The sequence below is a fragment of the Vulpes lagopus genome, chromosome 23 (genome assembly GCF_018345385.1).
Source record: "Vulpes lagopus strain Blue_001 chromosome 23, ASM1834538v1, whole genome shotgun sequence".
NCBI lineage: Eukaryota > Metazoa > Chordata > Mammalia > Carnivora > Canidae > Vulpes > Vulpes lagopus.
This window is the reverse complement of record NC_054846.1, coordinates 29,623,588-29,646,343: the sequence shown is the minus strand read 5'-3', so window position 1 is coordinate 29,646,343 and position 22,756 is coordinate 29,623,588. Positions and strand designations below refer to the sequence as shown.

The 22,756-nt window shown below is 47.6% G+C and overlaps 1 protein-coding gene across 8 annotated transcripts in view; it reads right to left on the bottom strand.

Moving 5' to 3' along the window:
• Positions 1 to 11,375: 11,375 nt before the first annotated feature.
• The window catches only part of TMCC3 (transmembrane and coiled-coil domain family 3), a 259,266-nt gene continuing 247,885 nt past the window's right edge, over positions 11,376 to 22,756 (bottom strand). For 7 of the 8 annotated variants that reach the window (XM_041738250.1, XM_041738249.1, XM_041738248.1 and 4 more), the window contains 2 exons: positions 21,396 to 21,531; positions 11,376 to 15,864 (listed from right to left, as the gene is read on the bottom strand). In XM_041738250.1, the coding sequence (XP_041594184.1) occupies positions 15,562 to 15,864; positions 21,396 to 21,531 (439 nt within the window). In that variant the 3' untranslated portion in view covers positions 11,376 to 15,561. Of the gene's footprint in view, positions 15,865 to 20,300; positions 20,384 to 21,395; positions 21,532 to 22,756 lie in introns of all 8 variants that reach the window. The other variant, XR_005985203.1, reaches the window with a different exon arrangement.

The following is a 22,756-nucleotide window of genomic DNA, read 5'->3' as shown; positions in this document are numbered from 1 at the left end:
CTTCTCCCTCTGCTTGTGTCTCTGCCTCCCTCTCTGTCTCTCTCATGAATAAATAAATAAAATCTTCAAAGGAGGGTGGGAGTACATAGCTCTCCTCTCTCTTTTTCTACCTCATGTTTCTCCTCTTTGCACCAACTCTTACTCTACCAGCCTTCTCGGGTGCATCTGATCCCTTAGGGTCCGGGAGGGTCCTTCTGGAGTGGGTCCTCAGCCGGCTGAGACTCTGGTCAAGGCAGATGTTACAGCTGACTTTCTGGCAGGTGCCTCTGTGGGCACCTAGACTATTCTCATCTCTGAGGGCTCCTCTCCGCAGTTCCCTTGGCCTGAGGAGATGCATCTGTCCGGGGTGTCCTTCCTCAGCCCCACAGGGAGGCCGTGCCCCCGTGTAGCCCCCTCCTGCTGTGACTGCCCCCGCCCCACAGCCTGGCCCCATCCCATCCATACCACATACCACGCCGACCTTGCCCACGTCAGAGGGAGGGAAGCGCCTGCATCCTGCGGCTCACCCCAACACAACCTCCCCTCCCTGCCAGCCACTGGCCTCTTGAGCTTTCTCACGGGTGGGTCGAAAGAGTCCCTCCGAGACCCTGCTGTAAGGTGAGAGGAGTGGCGGAACCCCCGGCCCCACCCTCCGCAGAGGAAATCCGAAGGAAAAACCATTCACGAATGTTCTGTGTCTCCCCCTCAGTCCCTGGAGCTCTTGGTCCTGGCCGTGGTTCAAGAGCTTCTGGAAGGGGTTCGCAATCATCCTCTTCCAGGCAGCTCTGCACAGGCCAGCCTGGCTTGGGGATTTGACCCTCTGTGTTCTGGAGTCTTCCTCAAAACTTTGGTTTAACCACCCACCCCTGAGATGCTTACTAGGGACAAAAATGCACGTGTCTTGTCTTAGCGCCAACCTATTCCCGGGCGGCAGGCAAGGTGGCCAGAAGCCTCCACGACCCTCCTGACACCGTCAAGCCAAAGCCGGTAGCTTGGGAGAGGTCACAACTGTAAGTGTCCCGCGGCAAGAGATGAAATAAGCGGCCCGTGGATGGGATAGACCATCATGCAGCCACTTAAAGCAGCACTTAGGCTGTATCCAAATGCGGCGGCATAGACAGTGCTCACATTCTGTTAAATTACACGCGCACAGGGAAAAGACTAACAGGAAATATGTTACAAAATAAAAAGGTCAAAGTCCAGTTTGGTTAAAAAATGTACCCCAGGTGGATTATACATGCAGAGAGGAGCGGGTGGGCGCTTGCCACCCCCAGGGCAGCCCAGGCCTCGGGGAGGGGTCCAGCTGGGAGGGGCTGCTACCTCCCAAGTCAACCATGGACAAGGATTCCTTTTTCAACTAAAGAAACCAGTAGTTTGGGTTTGGGGTTTTTATTATTATTATTATTATTTTAAAAGATTTTATTTATTTATTCATGAGAGACACAGAGAGAGAGAGAGAGAAGCAGAGACACAGGCAGAGGGAGAAGCAGGCTCCACGCAGGGAGCCTGACGTAGGACTTGATCCCGGGACTCCAGGATCAGGCCCTGGGTGGAAGGCGGCGCTAAACTGCTGAGCCACCCGGGCTGCCCCGGGTTTTTTTTAATTTGACATTTTTGGAAGGAAAGGATAATAACTTTTTGGGGCATTAAACAAAATCTTTTCTTTGTTTCTTCTGTATTTCCAAATCATTATATATTACTAACACACACACACACACACACACACACACACACACACACAAACTGCTCCCCCTCCCTGTTCCCTTTCTGAACAGCTGAGTTCTTTTTTTAAAGAAAATTTTATTTATTTATTCATGAGAGACACAGACAGAGAGGCAGAGACATAAGCAGAGGGAGAAGCAAGCTCCCTGCAAGGAGCCTGATGTGGGACTTGATCTCAAGACCCCAGGATCACGCCCCGAGCCAAAGGCAGATGCTCAACCACTGAGCCACCCAGGTGCCCCAACAACCGAATTCTAAAGCCATGAAGAAAGAACACAGCAAGGTGGGGCTCCCTGGGGCGGGGTGGATGGCTCAGAGTGGAGCAGCAAGGCCCCAGCAGGGTGACGAGCATATAGCCTGGGGAGAGACTGGTGGAGGTAATGAGAGTCCAGAGGGGCAAAGAGGTGTCTTAGAGTGCCATTGGATGGGAGCGTGAGCCAGATGAGAGGCAGCCTGGCCGTGAATGTCAGCACCCAAAACCACCCAGGTTGGGGTGCTGGAAACAGCAAGGTGGCCAAATGACCCAGGATAGTAGAGGCAATGGAAGCCAGTGTCTCACAGTTGGAGAAGGGAGTTGCAAGTAGGAAAAAGAAGAAAAGGAGAATGAATTCAGGGGTGTTGCATTGGATCAGAGGTACGGGTGTGCACTCGTGGGTTTCTGTATACAGATAGGTGCAGAAACAAGCTTAGAGCTGAATGTGTATCCGTATGAACTTGTGGTTAAGCAAAAAGAGGTATTGTCTTAGCTTGGGGTGCTACGATAAAATATCACACACTAGGTGACTTAAACGATAGGTGCTTACTTCTCATTTCCAGAGGCTGGGAAGTCCAAGAGCAAGGTGTGGCAGACATGACTCCTGTTAAGGGTGCTCTTCCCAGTGTGCAGACAGCCGCCTTCTCAGCACATCCATATGTGTCCTCTTTTGATAAGGCCACTAATCCCATCCTCAGGGCTCACTCTATGATCTCATCTAACCCTAGTCACCTCCCAAAGGCCTCATCTCCAAACACCATCACCCTGAAGGTGAGGGCTACAAACATTCAGTCCATAACAGAAGTATAGGTATGAACATATATCACATTACACATTATACGCACATGCATAAACCCATATACAAACACTACATGGATTCCTTACCTATAAGCCACAGAGCAGGCCTTGGAGGGTGACACCTCAATAGCAAAGTGCAAAGCTAACACCCAAATCTTGGCTTTACATACTTATTTTCCACTAAAAGAAACTCACATTCCTTGCAAACAATGGCCATTTCCAGCTCTAGGAAGGGAGAGCACAAAATGAGCCTGGAAGAAAAAGCAAGGTGTGGTCAAAAGGACTGTCAGAGGACACAAAAGACAACTTGAGTGAGTTCCCACTGGCTGAACAGGGGACAACAGGTCATTGTAATGAAGACCAATAATCATGTGTTTTAAACCTTTGAATAAAAGAGGAAGTCATGATGTCATACCGATGTAATAAACGAATCCATTGAAAGTTTGATAAACACTAGGAGGAACATGGTACCTCCACTCACATAGTTATTCATCACCAGGGGGGAAAATGTCTTTACAATGAAGAAGCAGACATCATCTAAATGCAGCGATTGAAGCAAAATCACGGTAATGGGACAAACCAAAGCTGGGGCCTGTATGAGAGGGTCCAATAACATTGTGATGTTCCTGCCAAAGATGGATAACCTGAATCTGATCGTAAGGACCCACCACCTGAAGGGATATTACACAAAATAATTGGCCTGAAATCTTCAAAAGTGCCAAGGTCACAAAAGTCAAGGACAGGCAGAGGAACCGTTTCAGATAGAAGGACACAAAAGTGACAACGTGGCTCAGCGGTTTAGCGCCTGCCTTTGGCCTGGGGAGTGATCCTGGAGTCCCAGGATTGGGTCCCGCGTTGGGCTCCCAGCATAGAGCCTGCTTCTCCCTCCTCCTGTGTCTCTGCCTCTCTCTCTGTCTATTATAAATCAATCAATCAATCAATCAATCTTTAAAAAAAAAAAGTGACAACGAAAAGCAATTCCTAATTCTGAATGGGACCTTTTGGCTACGAGAGACATCATTGGGACAACTGGAAGAACTTGAATGAGGTCTGAAGATTGGACGTCAGTACTTTATGTATCTATCTCCTGATTCTTGATGGTTATACTACACGTATGTAGGAGAATGTTTTTATCCTTAGGAACAACAACACACTAAAGTATTTGCAGGTGAGTGGACATCAGGTTGGCAACATATTCTCAAGCAGTTTGGAAAAATAGAATTCTTTGTATTAAATATCCAACTTTTCTCTAAATTCATGATCCTTTCAAAATTTAAAAGTATTTTTTAAAAAGCAGTGAATCTATTCACATATATGAGTTAAATGTCCCTAAATATGCAACATATGGCACTAACAGCATATGAATATATTATATGTGTAAACATATAGTTCTGGGCCTGAATGCAGATCTGGACCTCCTTGTGTCAAAATAGAGGCTGCAGGCTCCTGCAGTTCCAAAGTTCCAGAAAGATGGGCCAGCCTCAGGAGGCTGTGTGATTGCAGCTGGCGTTTGGGCCCCTCCTGTAAGATCTAGCTGCCCCCTGCTGAGATCAAGGCTTCCAAAAATCCTCAGAACTATCAGAAACTCAAAATTCCCAATATTCTGTCCCACTGTCCTCAGAAATCATTGAAATCCCAGAGGTTCTCCTATTTCAGGATCCCCAGCTCATGACACAAGCAGCCCCATGCTCCCATGGTGGCCTGAGGTGTTGAGTTCAGCTCCACCACGCTGGTCCCTTCACATCTAAGTGCAGCTGCTTCTCCCAGGGCCCGTGGTAGGGATGAAGTGACGCAACGTGAGGCCCCCACGCCCGGAGCCTGGTAAATGGCGAGGCCAATGAAGAGGAAGTGGCTTTCTTTATCAGTTAAAAGCTCATGTCTCCTTGTTTTAGGCTCAGAAATATGGTTCATCAGTTAGATAAAAGTGAAAAGCCTGGGGCTAGGCTCACAGGTGTGTTCTCCTTCCAGCCAGGGTCAACTTCGGACTCCAGCAAGTTTTTATGAGGCCTGCTTTATGGTCCCAGACTTTCTTCTAGGACTGCGCGAGGTCCAGGCAGGGTGAGGTAAAGGTCAGTATCAGGGAAAGTGAAGCTGAAGGCAAGCTTTTAAGAAGCGTCACTGTTCTGGAGTGCCCGGGTGACTCGGTCAGTTGGGCGGCCAACTCCTGGTTTCAGCTCAGGTCATGGGATCGAGCCCCGTGTATCAGGCTCTGTACGTGGCGGGGAGTCTGCTTGAGATTCTCTCCTTCTCCCTCTGCCCACCCTGCTCTGTCTCTAGAATAAATAAATAAATCTTTTTAAAAAAAGAAAAAAGCATCACTGTTCTAGTTAGATAACCTTACCCTTTGCAATGGAAGAGTTTCTGGTAGAAAGTCTGAGTAAACCCAGTCCATATTCAATAGCACAGGAATATACTACGTTGTAAACATACAGCTTCCACCAACTGTCTGGGAATGGCAGATAAAGAAGAAAGAGATGCAGTCCCAGCCCAAGTGCTCACACTACTGACGGGAAGGAAGGTAGCCCCACTAGGGGTTCCATTCTTACAGTTCTGGCTCCTGTGCTTATTGCATCTTTGAACCCACCCATGTGCCTGGCACCTGGTGAGGTCCTGAGGGGAGAACCCGATGGGCAGGATGTGGCTCGGCCACTGGGAACTCACAGTTTACCTGCCACAGGAGAGAGACAGAATACAGACACCTCGTGAGCATTAGGATAAAGGAACCCTGAGAGGGTCTGGAAGACTGATAATCGGGGGAAGTGTCATCACAGAGGGAAGGAGGCACTCATCCAGCCCTCCGGGGAGTGACACTGCGAGCTGGGTCCAGGCGGCTTACGGGGAGCATGGGGCAGGAGGATTGGGTGAGGCTGGGGAGCTGGACTGGCTCTGGCACCTCGAGGACCTTGTGGGCCCCACTCAGAAACTCAGACTTGGCCTTGTGGGTGATGGGGAACCACTGGAGGTTTGTGCAGTGGAGCAGGGTGGTCTGACTTGTATTTTAGAAAGATCACACTGGCAGGCGCGTTGGGGACAGATCAAGTGGGGGCAAAACCAGCTGTTACAACTGTCCCAAGGAGGAATAATGATGCCCTGAAGCATGGTAGTGGCAGGTGGGGTACAGTGAGGTGGGCGCTCCGGGGCTCATTTGGAAGAGGGAACTGACATGACTTGGCGATGCCAGTGAGCAGGACAGACGGCTTTGAGGTTTCGAGTTTGGGTAGGAGAGTGGGTGGTGGTGGTGCCTTCAATGGCAGCACAGAAGGAGCAGAGTGGACACAAGGGCAAAACAGTGGTTTTGGTGTTATATTTTGAGGTGTCCCACAGCAATCAGTGTAGAAAGGAAGGCCAGGTAAATATTGGAAATATGGGTCTGTGGCTGAACATAGAGGCAGCTCCTCACTGCACAAGATGGAGATTATTCGTTCCAGGGATGCCAGCTGACGCACAGGGGTCTGTAGATAGGAGGTGACTGGACACCGTGTGCGCAGTGGTCAAGAGGTGGTGGGGGAACCCGAAGCGTGGTGGCAGGGAGAGACCCAACGGGAGCAGAAGGCTCCAGGCTGGAGGGAGAGAGGCAAAGGCCAGAGGCACAGGAGGTAAATAAAGATACAGGCCGTGGTGTGGCTGCCAGAGCAGGGAACAGGTCACTGGTGACCCCCCGACACAAGTTCTGGGTGAGTTCTGGGGGCCGATAAGAGGTTTCGGTGGATGAAGACGTCCTGGCAGAGAGGGGTGGAGACTAAGTGGTGGTGAGGGGGGACGGAGGGGGAGATGAGGAAAGGCAGAATTCCAGTGGCTCCGGGTGGCTGCAGGGGGGCACCCCGACTTGATGACTCAGCAGCAAGAGGTGGGCAGAGGGCCCTGGATGATGTTTGTGCAGAAGGGGAGTGGGAGAGAGGCTGGGGCCCAGGAGGGGGGGCTCCCCGGCCTCTGTGGAGCTCCAGAAGGGATGCTGCCCTTGGCACTTGGGGCCTGGAGGCCTGAGGAGGCCTGGGCTCAGGGGCCGGGGGCAGGGGTAGGGTGCAGGGTGTAGGGGCGAGGGTGCAGCAGCTCCTCAGGGATCAGAGGAGCCGGCAGGGAGGCCGGTGCTGGGGCTCAGCATCCCGCAGCGGGGTTACTCACTGCTGACTCAGAGCCAGGTGCTCATTTGCATGTTATTCATTTCAAGCCAAAAGGAGCAGGAATACCGGGAGCATCTCATCCCCTTTCCAAGCAGCACCACCCCAGAGCTTCTGAGCCCCTGCTGTGGCGCGGAGTCTGACTTAGACCTATTGCCTTTTTAAAGGGCTCTATTCAGCTGTGCCCACGGGGCTGTCTGTGAAATTGAGCTGAGGAAAAAAAAAAACCAAAAAATCCACTTAGGAAGTTTGAATCCTCTCTAAGAACATGGAGGTAGATTTTAATTTTAGGTTAAGAGCTCTGAGCACGGGCCTTCCTACCATCAAATATTATGTATTTTCTCTTAATCGTCCACCTCCTCCCACCGGAACGTAACCCCCAGGAGGACAGGGCCACCGCTGGGCATGCCTGTGCCTAGAACAGAGCCTGACACACAGCAGGGGCCTGACGGACACATGAAATGACGCAGGTCCCCTTCCACGCACTTTCTCTGAGCCCCACAGCCCTGGGCACTCCACGGTTTAGGAGAGGGGGATCCGGAGAGGGTGAGCACTCCCCTGGGTTAGTCACACCACGCTTTCAGGCGGGACCTCCCACGCGTCATCGTGCAGTTGTTCAGAAGCCACTCGCTAGTTGAGTAGGTGACTCTTCCCGCGAAACCCCTTCGTGCCAGCCCGACCCGACAAGGACATCCCTGACAAGGACAAGCACTGATTTCCACTCAACTCCACCTAGCTTCCGAGGAGCTGACCGCCCTGAGCAGCCGGAGAGCTCAGTGGGCCCCGGTAGGACAGGCCTGCTAAGGAAGCCAGGAGCCCAAGCAGAGTCGGGAACTCTCCGGGAGCCCGTGCAGCAGCTCCACGGGCCAGACACACGGCAGACCCTGCCTCAGCGGGACCAACGACACGCTGTGGCCTGCTGTCCAGCTGCCCAGGAGAGCCAGGCGCCTGCCTGCAGCTCCTCGTGGCCTCGCAGCACTGCCCTGAAGGAGATACTGGAGCGAGCGCATGGGGCTCCTTCACTGCAAGCCCACACCCAGTTTTCCTCAACTCTCTCAGGTCACTGTGTCTGTGGGCCAAGGGCAACCCTACACACAGCAGGAGGTGGCCTTGTGGCAGTTCTGCCCCCGGTGTCTGGGGTGGCCACCTCTCTGTGAATCCGGGCCTGTGTTGGGGGCGCTGCTGGCTTGAGCCACTGCGTAGGGGGGACGGGTAGGTCCTGCCTATGACCTAAATTTTGGGTATCCGTGTTAGACTTCTGTTGCCCACAGCTAGATGGCTTCAGCTTCAAACCTCGGGAGATGTATGATGAGCAAACAGCAGTCAAAACCACTTTGGGGAGGAAACGCCCGGTGGAAGGCTCAGGCCAAGAATCAGAGAAGAATCCAGGTGTCTGACCGTTTCTTTGGTAACTGGAGTCCCTTAACTATTAGTACCAACCAAGGTAGTAACTTGCCTTTTTTCTCTACTACCCAGTAGTGTATATTTCATCACAACAGAGAAAAAAAAAATCCACTCAATCCCCAGTGCCTGGGCCAGAGCAGAAAGGCCACTAAGCACAACAGCTGTTAACACGGCTGACGCTCACTCCCATTAACTGCTTTAGTTCAGGTAAAGGACTGGCAGGAGAGAAATTCTGGCTGGTTCTACGAGGAAAAACATTTCAGAGGTAGTCACCGAAGACGGCAGCAGATGTCACGGAGCAGGAGCACAAGCTACCAGGGACTCCACCGTCCCAAAGCTAAGCCAAAAGAGCTGATGAATACTCAGCCGAGCCAACTGCCCATCCTACACCTAAAGCAGCTCAGAAAGCCAGAGAGGTGAAGAAGTTTCTTTAATTAACAGTCTTCTGTTCTCTCGGCCCACAAATCTGTCAGCCCACGTCTCTTGGGAGATCCTGCTGGGCGCCCTCACCACGGTAGGCCAACAGCGCGAGTGTGTAAACGCGCGATCTGCGACTGCAGTGTAGACGGTCCAGTCCTAGGGTTACAAGTGACTCCCAGGGCTGGCAGGAACCAGGAGCTGGCGAGTACGAGAAGCCAACGGCCTGACCCCTTCCGTTGGAGTGTGGGGCAGTAGCTCCCAGGACAGGTGCTAGAGTCACACGAGCGTGGGGCTGAATAGATGGTTCTGGTGTTGCCTGCTGCATGATGCTGCTGGTTGTTTACCCTCCTGAACCTCTTTCCCCGTCTGTTAAGCAGGGATACTAGTGCTTAATTTATTGGGTGTTGGAAAAATTACATGTGCGATTACATGCAAAGCATTCGGCACATGGTGCTGCACACAGTAAATGCTCAGAGAACGCGAGCTGTCCTCCCAGGTCTTTGAAAGCCCAGAAAGGTGCTGTTTGGTCTCACCGTGTGCGTCCTGTACATATCTACATCTCATGGTCATACCTAGCAGAAAGCAACTCTGTTGGGCACCTGTGTAGCTCAGTCCATCAAGCGTCCAACACTTGGTTTCAGCTCAGGTCATGATCTCAGGGGTGTAGGATCGAGCCCCCATGTTGGGCTCCAGGCTCAGCACAGAGTCTGCTTGAGATTCTCTCTCTCTCTCCCTCTGCACACTTTTTCTCTCTCAAATAAATAACATTTTTTTAAAAAAGTAACTTTAAGTAGGACTTTCAGAAAAGAAAAGCCATTATGAAATGTTACTAGGCTTTAAGTCACTTGTCAAGTTGTGACTCTGAGCCCCAGCAGACTTTTTGTTAGTCCACATGTTACTCAAAATGAGAAAGCACTGCTTTATTCCACAGCATTATTTTTAGTCATTATTAGCTAGGATCCACTAATTAAATGTTTTCTCCATCTCTTTTTTAAGAAAATACAGACTTGGTGAGGTGTTTTTCCCTAAAGCACCATTTGGGAATATGCTGGGCCACACACACATTCAACACAATCACCTCCATTTCCTGTCTTTACATCTTCAGATATCAAAAAACAACAGGTGTACAAAAGAACAGTGGATCCTGTAAGATTTCCAAAGATTCAAATGTGCTCCTTTCTAGGGCAAGGCATGGGCTGATCCATAATGGGGTTTTTCCATCATCGAAAATTCTGTTTGTAGAAGGTAGGTACTGGATGACCAGAAGAAAACTGCTCCATGCCTAGAGTGGACTAGAAGCAGAGGGTAACCAGACGGGAGCAGAAACAAAAGCACCGAGAATCTCCTACCCCAGCTGTGACCTTGGGCAAAGTGCATGTGTCTGAGCTTCAATTTCATCGATATAATGGGGATGACGGTGCTCGCTTCATAGGACTGGTTCAGATGAGTTACTGTCTGATAAAATGCTTTGTCAATACCAAAGCACCACACAAATGAGAAACCCCACTAACCAGGCTGCTTCACCAGAGAAGTCTACTTGCTCAACCACCTGCTTGTCTACACACCTGTCTTCACACTGCCCTCTCACTCTTGATGATGTCCTGGCTCACGATGGCTTCTGCTTTGTCCTCAGCATTCATCCACATTCCCCCTTTCCATGACACTGGATACATTTCCTGGCATTCCAGGGACTGTGAAGAAATCACGCTTCTTCTTCCCACCCAGGGATTGAGGAATGAGCCATACATCACACACCAACAACTTCCTATGGAACAGACTTGAAGTTAGTTTAAAAATTGATTACAGGGATCCCTGGGTGGCGCAGCGGTTTAGCGCCTGCCTTTGGCCCAGGGCGTGATCCTGGAGACCCGGGATCGAATCCCACGTCAGGCTCCCGGTGCATGGAGCCTGCTTCTCCCTCTGCCTGTGTCTCTGCCTCTCTCTCTCTCTCTCTCTCTCTCTCTCTCTGTGTGTGTGTGACTATCATAAATAAATAAAAATTAAAAAAAAATAAAATAAAAATTGGTTACAGGGCAGTGGGGCCGGTGGGGAGGGATGAATAGGGGAATCACAGAATTTTAGAGCAGTGAAACTATTGTGTGATACTAATGGCATGGTGAATATATGCCATTCTACATTTGTACAATCCCATAGAATGTACTAGTGTGAACCCTTATATAAACTATGGACTTTGGGAGATTATGTGTCAGCGTAGGCTTTAAGTCATCACTTTAACAATGTACCCTGTGTGTGGGGGGGAAGGTATTGATAGGGGGAGGTTATGTAGGTATATAGACATGGTATTTGAGAAATTTCTGTACCTTCTAGACCTTTTTTTTTTTTTTTTAAGATTTATTTCAGAAAGACAGAAGGTGGGAAGGATGGAAGAGGAGAGAGTGAGAGAGAATCTCGAGTAGACTCCTTGTTGAGCATGGAGCCCAACACAGGGGCTTGATCTCATGACCTGAGCAGAAATCATGAGTAAGATGCTTAACCAACTGAGCCACTCAGGCACCCCAGAAATCTCTGTACCTTCTGATCAAGTTTGCTGTGAAGCTAAAACTGTTGTAAAAAATAAAATCCATTTAAAAATTGATTTTACAGACACACATACAGACGCACACACTTGCTACTGAGATGTGCTCTGACAAATATGAAAATTTAAGAAACCTAACTCTTTATTTAACATCAAAGCTAACATCAAATGTTTATTTAAAAAAATAATGGCACCTGCTTTGAATAGGATGACAATCTACAGAGAATTTACAATTTTAGGCTGACGTGGAACTACATAGTATCTCACAAAAACAAATTCTGCAAAAACACCTCACAATAAACATTTCTAGTTTCCATTTTCAGAACTGCTAACTACTGCCTAAACATATCTTAAACACAGAGCACGTTTTGTTGAAACATTTCTCTTAGGACAAACACAGGAGACATGTTTTAAATAAATTAAAATTGCAACACACAAATTATTCCTAAAACAATCATGGTACATTCCTTTCCAGCTTCTTATAAACAGATAATTGCACTGACTTTAGAAAATTATAGGTTAGTTTTGCTTTGTATCTTCTGGATTACCAAACTTTGCATTTACTGTATCTTTTGGCTTCTTAACTACCTTTGATGTAAATACGCCAATATCATTCTTTTCAGTGACTTATCTTTTTAGACCAACTCCTTCCTTAGCACATGGGCTAAACTTTTTGAAACACTTCTCTCCAGATAAAGCTCTGAATTTTAAATAATGCCATTTTGCTCTACCTCTGGCTCACTCCTCACAATTATAGAAATATGCAAAATAGGTCTAATCACACATGTTCATCTTAATAAGCATAGTGAAATGCTTTTCCAAACCAATACAACTATACTTAGATTCAACAAAAAGATGTCCCTGTTTGATGCAAAACCGTTTGGTATTTAAATTCCAACCCCAAAGGATAAAAATAATTAGGTGGCCTGAGGGAATCCAATTCCCATCACTGTTATTGATCCCATAATTAAACCTAATATGCTGGAGAAATGGCAGGGCAATAAACATACCTAGCAGGGTGATATTTCAATGAAAACAAGAGTGACAAAGCAGAATGATGCTAACTGACGGAAAGGGATAACTGCCTTATGGGAGAAGGGGTGGGGATTTTCAGAAGATCTCAGTCTTTCTGTAGTTCATGGTGATCACAGAAGCAAACCCACTAATGGTACATGCTAGAAACTTGGGACTGATCCTACTCTCTGTACAAAATCAGCAATGGAGTACTTTTATTTACTGCTTCATTGTGGTAGGAATTTTGGGGGGTGGGGGGGGAGGAGGATGTTTTGTTCGGGCTTGATCATACTCAAAACATAAGCTGGAATAACCAGTTCAAAACCCACAGGAGAGTATTTTTAGGTTCTTGTTTTGTCCTCAGCAAACTATCATAATCATGGTGATCATGAAAATAGTATGTCACCACAAAATCCTGTGATAAAATGCAATGTCCGATACCTTTAATCATCACTAAATTCGCTAAGTGAGCAGGTGCCTGCCCACCACACGACTGATTTTATCTTTAGGTTTAGGTACGTACGAGATGTTTACGACCCATGAAAAGGTGGGGCGGGGGGAGGATTAGTTGACATAAGCATAGATAGCCAATTCCAGGAAATGTCCTAGCTGGATTACAAGTTTTAATTGAATAATTTGTAAAATTTTATTGAGTCCCCTTACACAGGAAAGAAAACATACAATGGCAGGATTTATTCCTTAAGAAGAGAACAATAAACTCTGCAGAGAATAAAGGTCTCCTTGGAGTAGATCAGCTTATTAAAAAGATTTATAAACTTTCAACAAGATTCTAAAATAAGCCACGTAGGTTTGGCCTACCCAAGTGAAAATAAGGTTATCTGATATCTAATGAGAATCACCAGAAATATAAATTCTGTGCAAAGAAGTCATGATCAGGTGGGGTGATTTAGACCCTAGGTTATTTCACAACAGAGCCAGTTTCTAGCAGTTTCTGTTAACAGCTCCAGACTGGAGAGGGCGGAGTGCGCTGCTTTCCATTTTTCCCACTTCTCTCTGTGGGGAGGAGACACACTGACCTGCATGTCTGGGAAGTGTCAAAGCCAATGCTGAGTGGAGCACAGTGGCCTGTGCGGCAGGTCCACGTCCTGGGTCCTCCCGCAGCCTTAATCTCAAGGGCTGGCCATGTCACTCACTCTCTAAACTAACGGCAGCATCTTCGTCCACTGCAATCCCCGGCACATCCAAAGGGCCTCAGAAAGATTCACAGAAGCCGAGAGGCACCCATCAGGACCCAGCTTGATCCAAGGGCGTACGTTACATCTGGCCCTCAGCAAAAAGGAGACTGACAAAGGGGAATGCTGGCCATTAAAATACAGAAGCAAAAGCAAGCACACCATTCTTTCTCCCTTTCTTCCCTGGATCTGGAGCTCTTTTTCTGTCCCCTGGATTTGATGGGTCACAGTGTATTTACCGCCAACTTGGCAGAACAAGGGAGAGTCTGACAGTGCAAGGGGACACAGCCATGGGATGGGGGCGGGGGGGGGGGGTGGCTGGTAGCTCCCTCTTCCCTGAATCCAAAATACGAACAGCCAGAGATGTCGCGAAATGATGGTGACGGCTTTAAAAAGCTCGAGTCCAGAATTAGATAGTGGGGATAGTCGCCTAAGTTTGTGAATTTAGTAAAACCACGGAACTCAGTGTACGGTTAAAAAAAGAAGAAGAAAGCTTGAGTCTGAGTCTCACACACACTGGACTTGTACCAAATGCTCAACTATTCCATTCTCTCAAACCATGGCACACTGTCACATTTTTTCAGGAGATTTCCCTAAGAGCAGCTGTTCGCAAAATATTGCACTTAATTTAAATCCAGGCGATTCGATGTTTTCTGGAAGAAAATGTACACTAACATACATCTTTACGCCTTCAGATAACAGAGTGGATGGTGGAAGGAGGGACTGAACAGCAGATTCCATTAAAATCTTCTATCTTCGTCTTCGTTAGGTACAGAGAGAAAAAGATTACAAGAGAAGTAGCATCTGGGCTGAAATTAGTGAGGAGCCTCGCTGCCCACACAGGTGAGAGATGTGAACTCTTGCGTGCTTTCGCCTCCGGGGGAGAGCATGGCCACTCCATTACTGAGGCCCATCAGGGAGACCCTGAAAGACAACCGACAACTGTGGTGCGGACACGGGATCTAATTGATTTGATCCTGGCTGGTCTTACAGGTCCTCTGAGGACCTTCTCAGTCTTAACCCAGGTGAACTGCTCCAACTGATTTGACTGCCACACCATCAGACCACAAGTTCTGTCTTCCGCCTGCGCGCTCCTACCTCAGGGCACTTTCACTTTATAAAGTACAATTCTATTGTCCTTCTTGAAGAAGAAGAAACCCAAGACGTGAGCATCATTTGTTTTCACTTGTGCAGTAAGCTTTATAACCCTCCCAAGGACAGTGAATAAAGCAGAATCACATCCTCACAGGGGGTTTATCACAATTAAGATTTGCTGAAATGCAAACCTCCAGCGTAGTGCTTACGGGACCCTACAGTAATGTTTAGGCCACAGTTTGGAGTGGGATTTGGAAGCACTTCTACATGCTTGTAGGAAAGCCATTCCATAGCCCCTTAGAACAAAATTAGGTGTGCGGTTCCCTGGGTGCAAGAAGGCAAAAGCCCTACCCCTAAATCTTCGTGTCTTACCCTTTAAAGTGCAAGAGAACATCTAAGCTCGACTTCTGAAGGATAAACGGGTGTGTTGTGAGATGTCTATGTTATGATGGGCCACGCGCACCTGTCCACTCGGAACGCAGGGGACCTTGTGTCACCTGTGCCCAAGCAGAATGGATTACACAGGATGTGCTGTGCTTCTGGAGGCCACAAGCACTCCCATGGCCAACGTCCATACTCCTTCCATCCCGCAAGTCCTGCCATAGCCTTGCTGCTTATGGGACTCAGGGAAAATGCAACCATGAGCAACTGTGAAGCTCAATTTTGATAGAGACTTAGGGGAGAGAGACAGAGGCTTCAAACTCTTTTTCTCACGGGTCACACTGATTATGCCAAATGCTCGGTAAACAGAGGTTTACCATGCTGGGCTAGTCAGGTGGGCAGGAAATCTGGTCTGATTAAGGCAGTGAGCAACGCGGGGAAGGCTCTGCAATGGATTCATGTCCACCAAGTACAGGGGCTGAGTGGCAGTTGCTACTGCGTGAAGAGAATGGGAGTTATTTACAAGGCACAGCCCAGGGCCTGGTGATCTCTAGTCAGCATAACTGTTCATTTTAAAATTTGGTAGTATGCACAGAGTTTTCTTTAAAACAGAAACGTGAAAGCACTTGGAGACAGGGACCAGTGGCTTCATCTGGGTATTATGATCCTTTCTATGGCACACACAATATGGTCCCAGTTTTTGCAAAATACTGCAAGGAGCGTCACGGCAAAGAAGGTGCCAAGGATGTGGAAACGGCTCTTCATCATGGGCGAGACGAACTTGGCGATGGTAGACACACACACAAGGATGACGGTCATGAAGGCCAGGATCACGTTTATGCACTTCCCCAGGAGAACTTTGGCGTTCACGGTGTCCGTCTGCAGAGCTTGCTGCTCTTGCTGGTGGAGCTCCAGCTTAGAAATGCGCGTCTGGCAGGATTCCAAAGCTTCCTGTGGGCAAGAGGGAGAGCGAGGGTCAAATGCTGTTGAGATCATGGGCAACGTGTGAGCACGTGCTTAGACATGCACGAATGAAAGCCCCCCAGCTCAGGATGCTCCATGCCAAGGCAGCTTCAAACAGCCAAGCTGACGATGACAACGATGATGACGACGACAAAGAAGTAATACGAGAACCCCGAGGCTCACTTATTGTTATTCCTGACCACATGAGCATGTGTATGCAGCCATAAAATACTGTATGTGGGGGCTCACAGGTGAGTATTTTGAGTCTATTTGTATTTGAAATAAAGGACATAAAACACAGGCATGTGCTGCTATCATCAGGGACAAATGAGAGGAGCGGTGGGGTTCCACTTTGGAGGTGACGGCCTCCAGACACAGAGTAGGTGGTATCTCCAACCGCAGTCCTTCCGTCCACCGCTCAGACTCCGGGCAGCCATCCACGGGCTCTGGAGGAGGAAGGAGAAGGGACGGGGACAGGACTGATGGGGCACCTCGGCTTTCACCTGCTCTTTGAATGCTATTACTCAGAACAACGTCCAAGGTGACACATTCCTACACATTGTCCCTACCTCTTGTTCTTTCTAAGACTTCAATTACTAAGTCACAGCTGACTCCAAGTATTTCTCTAGCCCAGTCATCTCTTGCAAGATTGACTCACGTATCTACGATGCCTCCCTGCTATCTCCATTTGAGCTTCCTTTTTTTTTTTTAAAAAAAAAAAACATTTTATTTATTTACTTGAGAGAGAAAGAGAGAGCAGGAGTAGGGGAGAGGAGGAGCAGAGGGAGAGGGAGAAGCAGACTCCCGCGGAACAGGGCTCCATCCTAGGACCCTGAGATCATGACCTGAGCCAAAGGCAGATGCTTAATGAACTGGGCCACCCAGGCACCCCTCCTCATTTGAGCCTCTTAAAAGCACCTCAACTGCAACACGTCCAAATGTGGCTTCATGTACTGCACCTTCTCCTGTACCTGCCATCAGCACTGCTTCCTTTCTGCTGTTCCTCTCCTCAGCACAGCACCCCGTCCACCCAGGTCCTCCTATCAGACACCCCTCGCCTCTCCCATCACCAGCCCCGTCGATGCAACCACCAGTGTCTATCTCTGGGGGTCCATCTCTTTCCCCTCTGTCCTCCCCCCACTGTCTCCTGCCTCACATGATGCTAGTCCCTGCCCGGCTCACCACGCTTCAGCCATATAGGCTTTTTAAAGTTCGTAAAAGCAGCATGTTTGGGGCCACTGTGTCTGAAATGTCTGCCTCCCCACTCTCCCCTTCACCGGTGACTCTCCCTCCCCCTTCAGGTCCCATCTCCTCCACTGTTATGTCCAGGGGCAGCCCTCCCAGCCCCATCAGAGGAGGTGAAGTATCCTCCACCTTTCCAACCCAAGCGACAGTCCAGAGCTGTGGGAGGATGGGGACCGGGCCACCCTGCTGTCTCCCCAGCACAGGACAGCCACAAGCCGGGCGCAGACCTCGAACCAGGGACAGGGGTGAGGCTCGGGAGAGAAGGACCCTGTGTGTCCTGGGAGGAAAGGACTAACCAGAGGTGGCACGATGAGCCTCTCTGAGCTCACTAGCCTGCCGTCTGACTCCCCTGCAAGTACGTGTTCGCTCAGCTCCAACACAGCCATCTTCTCAGGTTCTAACCCACCATAACAGCTGGGACACTGATTCACTTTTCTTCTGCTGAATATACTCTCTGTGCCCAAGATTGGGGTCTCTGTCACTTACAGTGGCTTCCATTACATGAGTCACCAACAGGGGAGGTACAACTTCCTCAGATCTTCATGTTCTAGGCAGTATTGGCTTTCTATGATGGCAGGCACGCACCCCAGAAACCGTGCATTCTTTTCAAATGCTTGAGCCCACCATTTCTCCCCGTTTCAGACACGTCATGGAAAAGGTGACAGAACAAGACAAAAGAGCAGCATTTTGGTAAATTCATTCATCTTTAATTGGGTACATGAATTATATATATAAACAGAGTGATCCGAAGAGTGAATTGCCTTAGAACTATTGCATTTTTTAATCCCCAACCCCCCCTCAAAAAATCCAAGAAAATGAAGGAGTGAATTGCAAGGAATTTTCGTTGTAGCACCTGCTAAGAGACATTCGGCCCCACGATCTTTATTTAGTATCTGTTCGAATCCAGTGTTTAACTTACAGGGGATAAGGACAGAGGACAGGCTCAATTATCTGTAAGCCTTTTTAAAATTAGGAATTCAAGGTTGATAGAAAAAAAAAATCTCAATTTCGTAAAACCGTGGCATCTCTGTGAGCAACAGCCACCCTCACCACCTGTACCAGCCTGTGCCCCATGGAGCCCAGCCTGCATAAACAAAACAAGAACTGAGGATGAAGATGAAGCCGAGCAGGCCTGATCGCTAAAAGCCCCGAGGAACACAGTCACTCACCAATATGATAAAATAAACGGCAGGCCTTGATTTCCTGACTGCCTGTTATGCGTCAGGCAAAGATTTGAGTACTCTGTATTATCCCACCTAATTCTCCTGACGACCTTTTGAGGTGAAGCTCACTGATATTTCAATTTTATAGATGGGGAAACTGAGGCACAGGGAGCTAGCTCGTCCAAGGTCACACAGTGAGCGGCAGAGCCAGGATTCTCACTATCTTAACAAAGACGACTCTCCAGTCACTCACGCGGATGTCCTCTTTCTGCTTCTGAGTTAGAGACAAAACCCGAAAGATGTTCAAGTGAACTCTTCTAAACTGCGAAGCTGCCTCTGGTAAAGTCCCTCCCTTTATCTTACCTGTTAGCCCTAAAGTAGGTTTCCTTGACAAAGGAAGAACAATATTAACCCAAACTCTCACCTAAAGAAGAAAACCATATATTTAGACATAATCCAGTGGCATCCTGGACATGTTCTAAAAACAGAATATTCTAATAAAACTGACGGCGCCGTTTTCACCTTGCAACACTTAACATTTAAGTGGGTCAAATCCTAAACCAGTCAGCGGTGAAGGTGAGTCTCCTAAACCAGAGCAGGGATGCAAGTCCCTCAAGGGTCACCCATGCCCCAGACCTCACAGGCAAGTGTTTCCTACCAGCTCTGACGCTCTGGCTCCTAGAACTGTCCACGTAGATGCCTGGGACTGGCACACACTCCCAGCCCACGACACCAAGCAGAACAGAACGTGGGCAGCTGAAACTCCAGTTCACACATTGTGGGGAAAAAAAATCTCCCTTCATGTTTCAGTTTTCTCCCTCATAAAGTGGGGCTGGAGAAAATAACCACTGCCTACAAAGAAACGTTGTAAAAATAAAACTGAGCACTACTTGAAAAGTCTACATTTTTGCTTTAAAAAAGAAGATCAATGGCAATGTAAACTGCAGCGGTCACTATGGAAAACATATGGAAGTTCTTTAAAAAATTAAAAATAGTGGGAGGCCCATGTGGCTCAGTGGTTGAGCATCTGCCTTTGGCTCAGGGCGTGATCCTGGGGGTCCTGGACTTGAGTTCCACATCAGGCTTCCTGTGTGGAGTCTGCTCCCCCGCCCCCTATGTCTCTGGTTCTGTCTCTGTGTCTCTCATGAATAAATAAATAAATACACAGTCTTAAAAAAATTAAAAATAGAACTACTATACAAATTCAGCAATTCTACTTCTGAGTATAAACCGAAAGGAAATGAAATCAGTTTCTAGAAAAGATATCCCCACCCCCATGTTTACTGCAGCATTATTTACAATAGCCAAGACATGGAAACAACCCAAGGGTCCATCAACAGATGAATAAAGAAAATGAGATACACATATACACAATGGATTATTATGTGGCCATGAGAACGAAGGCAATCCTGTTATCTGCAACAACATGGATAGACTGTGAGGACATGATGCTAAGTGCAATGAGTCGAGCAGAGCAGACAAATATGCTCTTTGATCTCACTTATATGCAGAATATAAAAAAAACAACAAACAAACCAAACTCACAGAAACAAAGAACAGACTGGTGGGTGCCAGAAGCACGGAGCGAAGGGTTAGGGAAATGGGTGACAGTGGTAAAAATGTACAAACTTCTAGTTATAAGAGAAAAAACTCCTGAGGATGTAATGTGCAGCTTGGCGACTATAGTTAACAATTTTGTATTACATATTTGACAGCTGCCAGGAGAGTAGGTCTTTTTTTTTTAGGGTTTTTTTTTTTTAAACTTATGTATTCATGAGAGACAGAGAGAGAGAGAGATAGGCAGAGACATAGGCATAGGGAGAAGCAGGCTCCCTGTGGGGAGCCTGATGCAGGTCTTGATCCCAGGACTCTGGGATCACGACCTGAGCCCAAGGCAGATGCTCAACCACTGAGCCACCCAGGTGTCTTGAGAGTAGGTTTTAAAAGTACTTTTTTTGTAACAAGAAAAAAATGTATTAACTAGGTGAGGTGATGGATGTTATTAATTAAACTTACCGTGGTGATCATTGTGCAATATATCAAATCATTACGTTGTACCCTTTAATGTGAGGTTATACATCAATTATATCTCAGTAAAACTGTGAGAAAAGAAAAGAAAGAGACCCTATGGTAGCAGGAAAAAAAAGCGCTCAAGAAGCCCAGGGCTGTCCCACTACAATGCTCCCAGCACATTCACACTGAAACATGCCTTTGCTAACAGTGACTCAGCAAACCCTTCCTTACATCCATCCAGAACCTACTCATCCCTCAGGTCCCACCCTCTCTGGAGGTTCATTCATGTTCGTTACTCAAGGACTGTTTGCGAGAGAGACCAGGTCCAAGGCACTTAACCTACCTGCCTTTGTCTCCACATCTGAGAAAGGGGGAAAATAGTAGGAACTGCTTTAGAGGGTTGCTGCAAGGAGTCGATGGGAGGAAAAAGAGCCTTGTAAAGTGCTTTGCTAGCGAATGGCACATGGTATGCACTCAAGTCCTTGAAATTCTTCCAGGTATCGAAGCTATTATTCTACAGACAAGCAAACTGACTCAAGGCTCAGGGTTACACCACTTGTAAGTGGCAGACCTGAAACTGAAATCCAATGTTTGACCATGAAATGACCAACTGCCCCAGCAGTTCTGAGCTTGTTGGGCACTGTGCCTGAATCCTGTGGCTTTCACTGTCTGCCATGTAATTTGGCCCCTGCTCGTGTTTTCTTGAGTGGTTTGGCAGTTGACCTGATCCTGATTCCCCACTCACTCCGTGAGCTTCTTGAAGGCAAGGTTTGCCTCTGTTTAAAAATTTTTAGCGATTTTGGTGATGGGAGCAGGGGAGGAAAAGAGGTTATAGGTGATGGGCTTGGGTAGATAATAAATATTTGTTAACAACAAAAAAAAAGTTTTGAGGCTACAGAGAATAGCCTCTGTAGTCAGTGACATCTATAACACGGGCTAATGGGGTTAATGAGGTGGACAATGTTTGTGCAGAGAAAACATCTTGCTCCACGTGCCAGAAATCCTTTAGGGCTTGCAGGTCATGTGTTTACAGTTTGGTAAATGAAGTTAAGGCTGGGAAGAGCCCAAGTGAGTGGCTGATGATGAGAGGGGCAGTACCTGGATGTCCCGTGAGCGCTCATAGGCCTGGTAGGCCACCTTCTCCTCGATGCTGGCCAGCTCCTGTTTCAGGTTGGCGGTCTCGTGCTGGTGCAGGTCTGTCAGGTCATGCAGCTGGTCTTCTAGCCGCTCGTACCTTTGCAAAGAGAGGACTGATTCTGAGAGTGACACTTCAAAGGTCTCCTTGTTCTCATTCCCTGGAAGACTAGGTTTCCAAAAGAGTACATCTAGCTGCAGAGAACATGCTTTTGGGTAACACTGGTTTCTACCATCTGAACTTCTCTGTCCTCACTCCTGAGGTCCCACGCACACCAGATTTGGCTTATCCTCCCACATGGGATGAGCAGCTTCAGCGGCTGCGGTGATGACACAACAGGACACACCTGACGCATTCAGCAGGGCTGGTCAAGAGACAGGGCTGTCTGGGATCCCACTTAAGACCAAGAGTTGCTGGCACCCCAGTGTGGCCCCCCTCTCCTGCCTGCACGGTGTCTTCTGGTCCACCAGTACAGCTCTCACACGCCAGAGAGCCCATGAGGAAAGAGCCAACTTCTACACTACCACCAGTTCCACCATTTCCCAAAGCATACTCTAGTTCTGAAAACATGTTTCAGCTCTTGAAACTTAAATGTTGATAAAAAAATTAAAGCTCATTACAAATTATAAATGGCTTATTGGGTGCCATTTCCAAAAGTCCAAATCTTAAGTAACATAAGAACAAAGATTCCTGTTCCTATCTCCCATTTCCCTCAAAGAAGAGGAGGGATTTGTCTTATATTCAAAAACTAATAATGTTTATTTGAAATCAGGAAGCATTTGGGGGGAATGCATTAATCTGAAATGACTTCTATTAATGTCAGTGTTAGATGCTTAAATAGGTCACCGGATAGGATCATTACAAGGAGAGAGAGAGAGAAAGAGGGAGGGAGGGATGGAGATTGAGACATTATATGTCAATTATACCTCAAGAAAAAAAAGTGAGACCAAAAAAAAGAAAATTAATGCAGATTTAAGGATTCTTCTCAGATATGACTTCATAGGTATCCAAATTTTGGTGTAAAAGCCTTTTAAAGGATCTCTTATTGCAAGCAAAATAGTCAGTGGCTGACTCTTGAAGATCAAAAATGTAACTATATGACAAATGAGAACAAAAACTGTCCTACATTTATGTAAATGAGTATTTGTGACTTGAGATAAAATCTGGATCCAAAGAGTACTGTATCCCAAACTATTCAGAAGGAATTAAAGTCAGTGTTCGCTGGAAAACCTGCGACCCCAAAATAGTTGTGTGATAAAGAAACTAAAGTCAAAGATGTATGCTGAAAGTTTAAAAAAGTTGTTTCATTAAATATAAGAGCTAA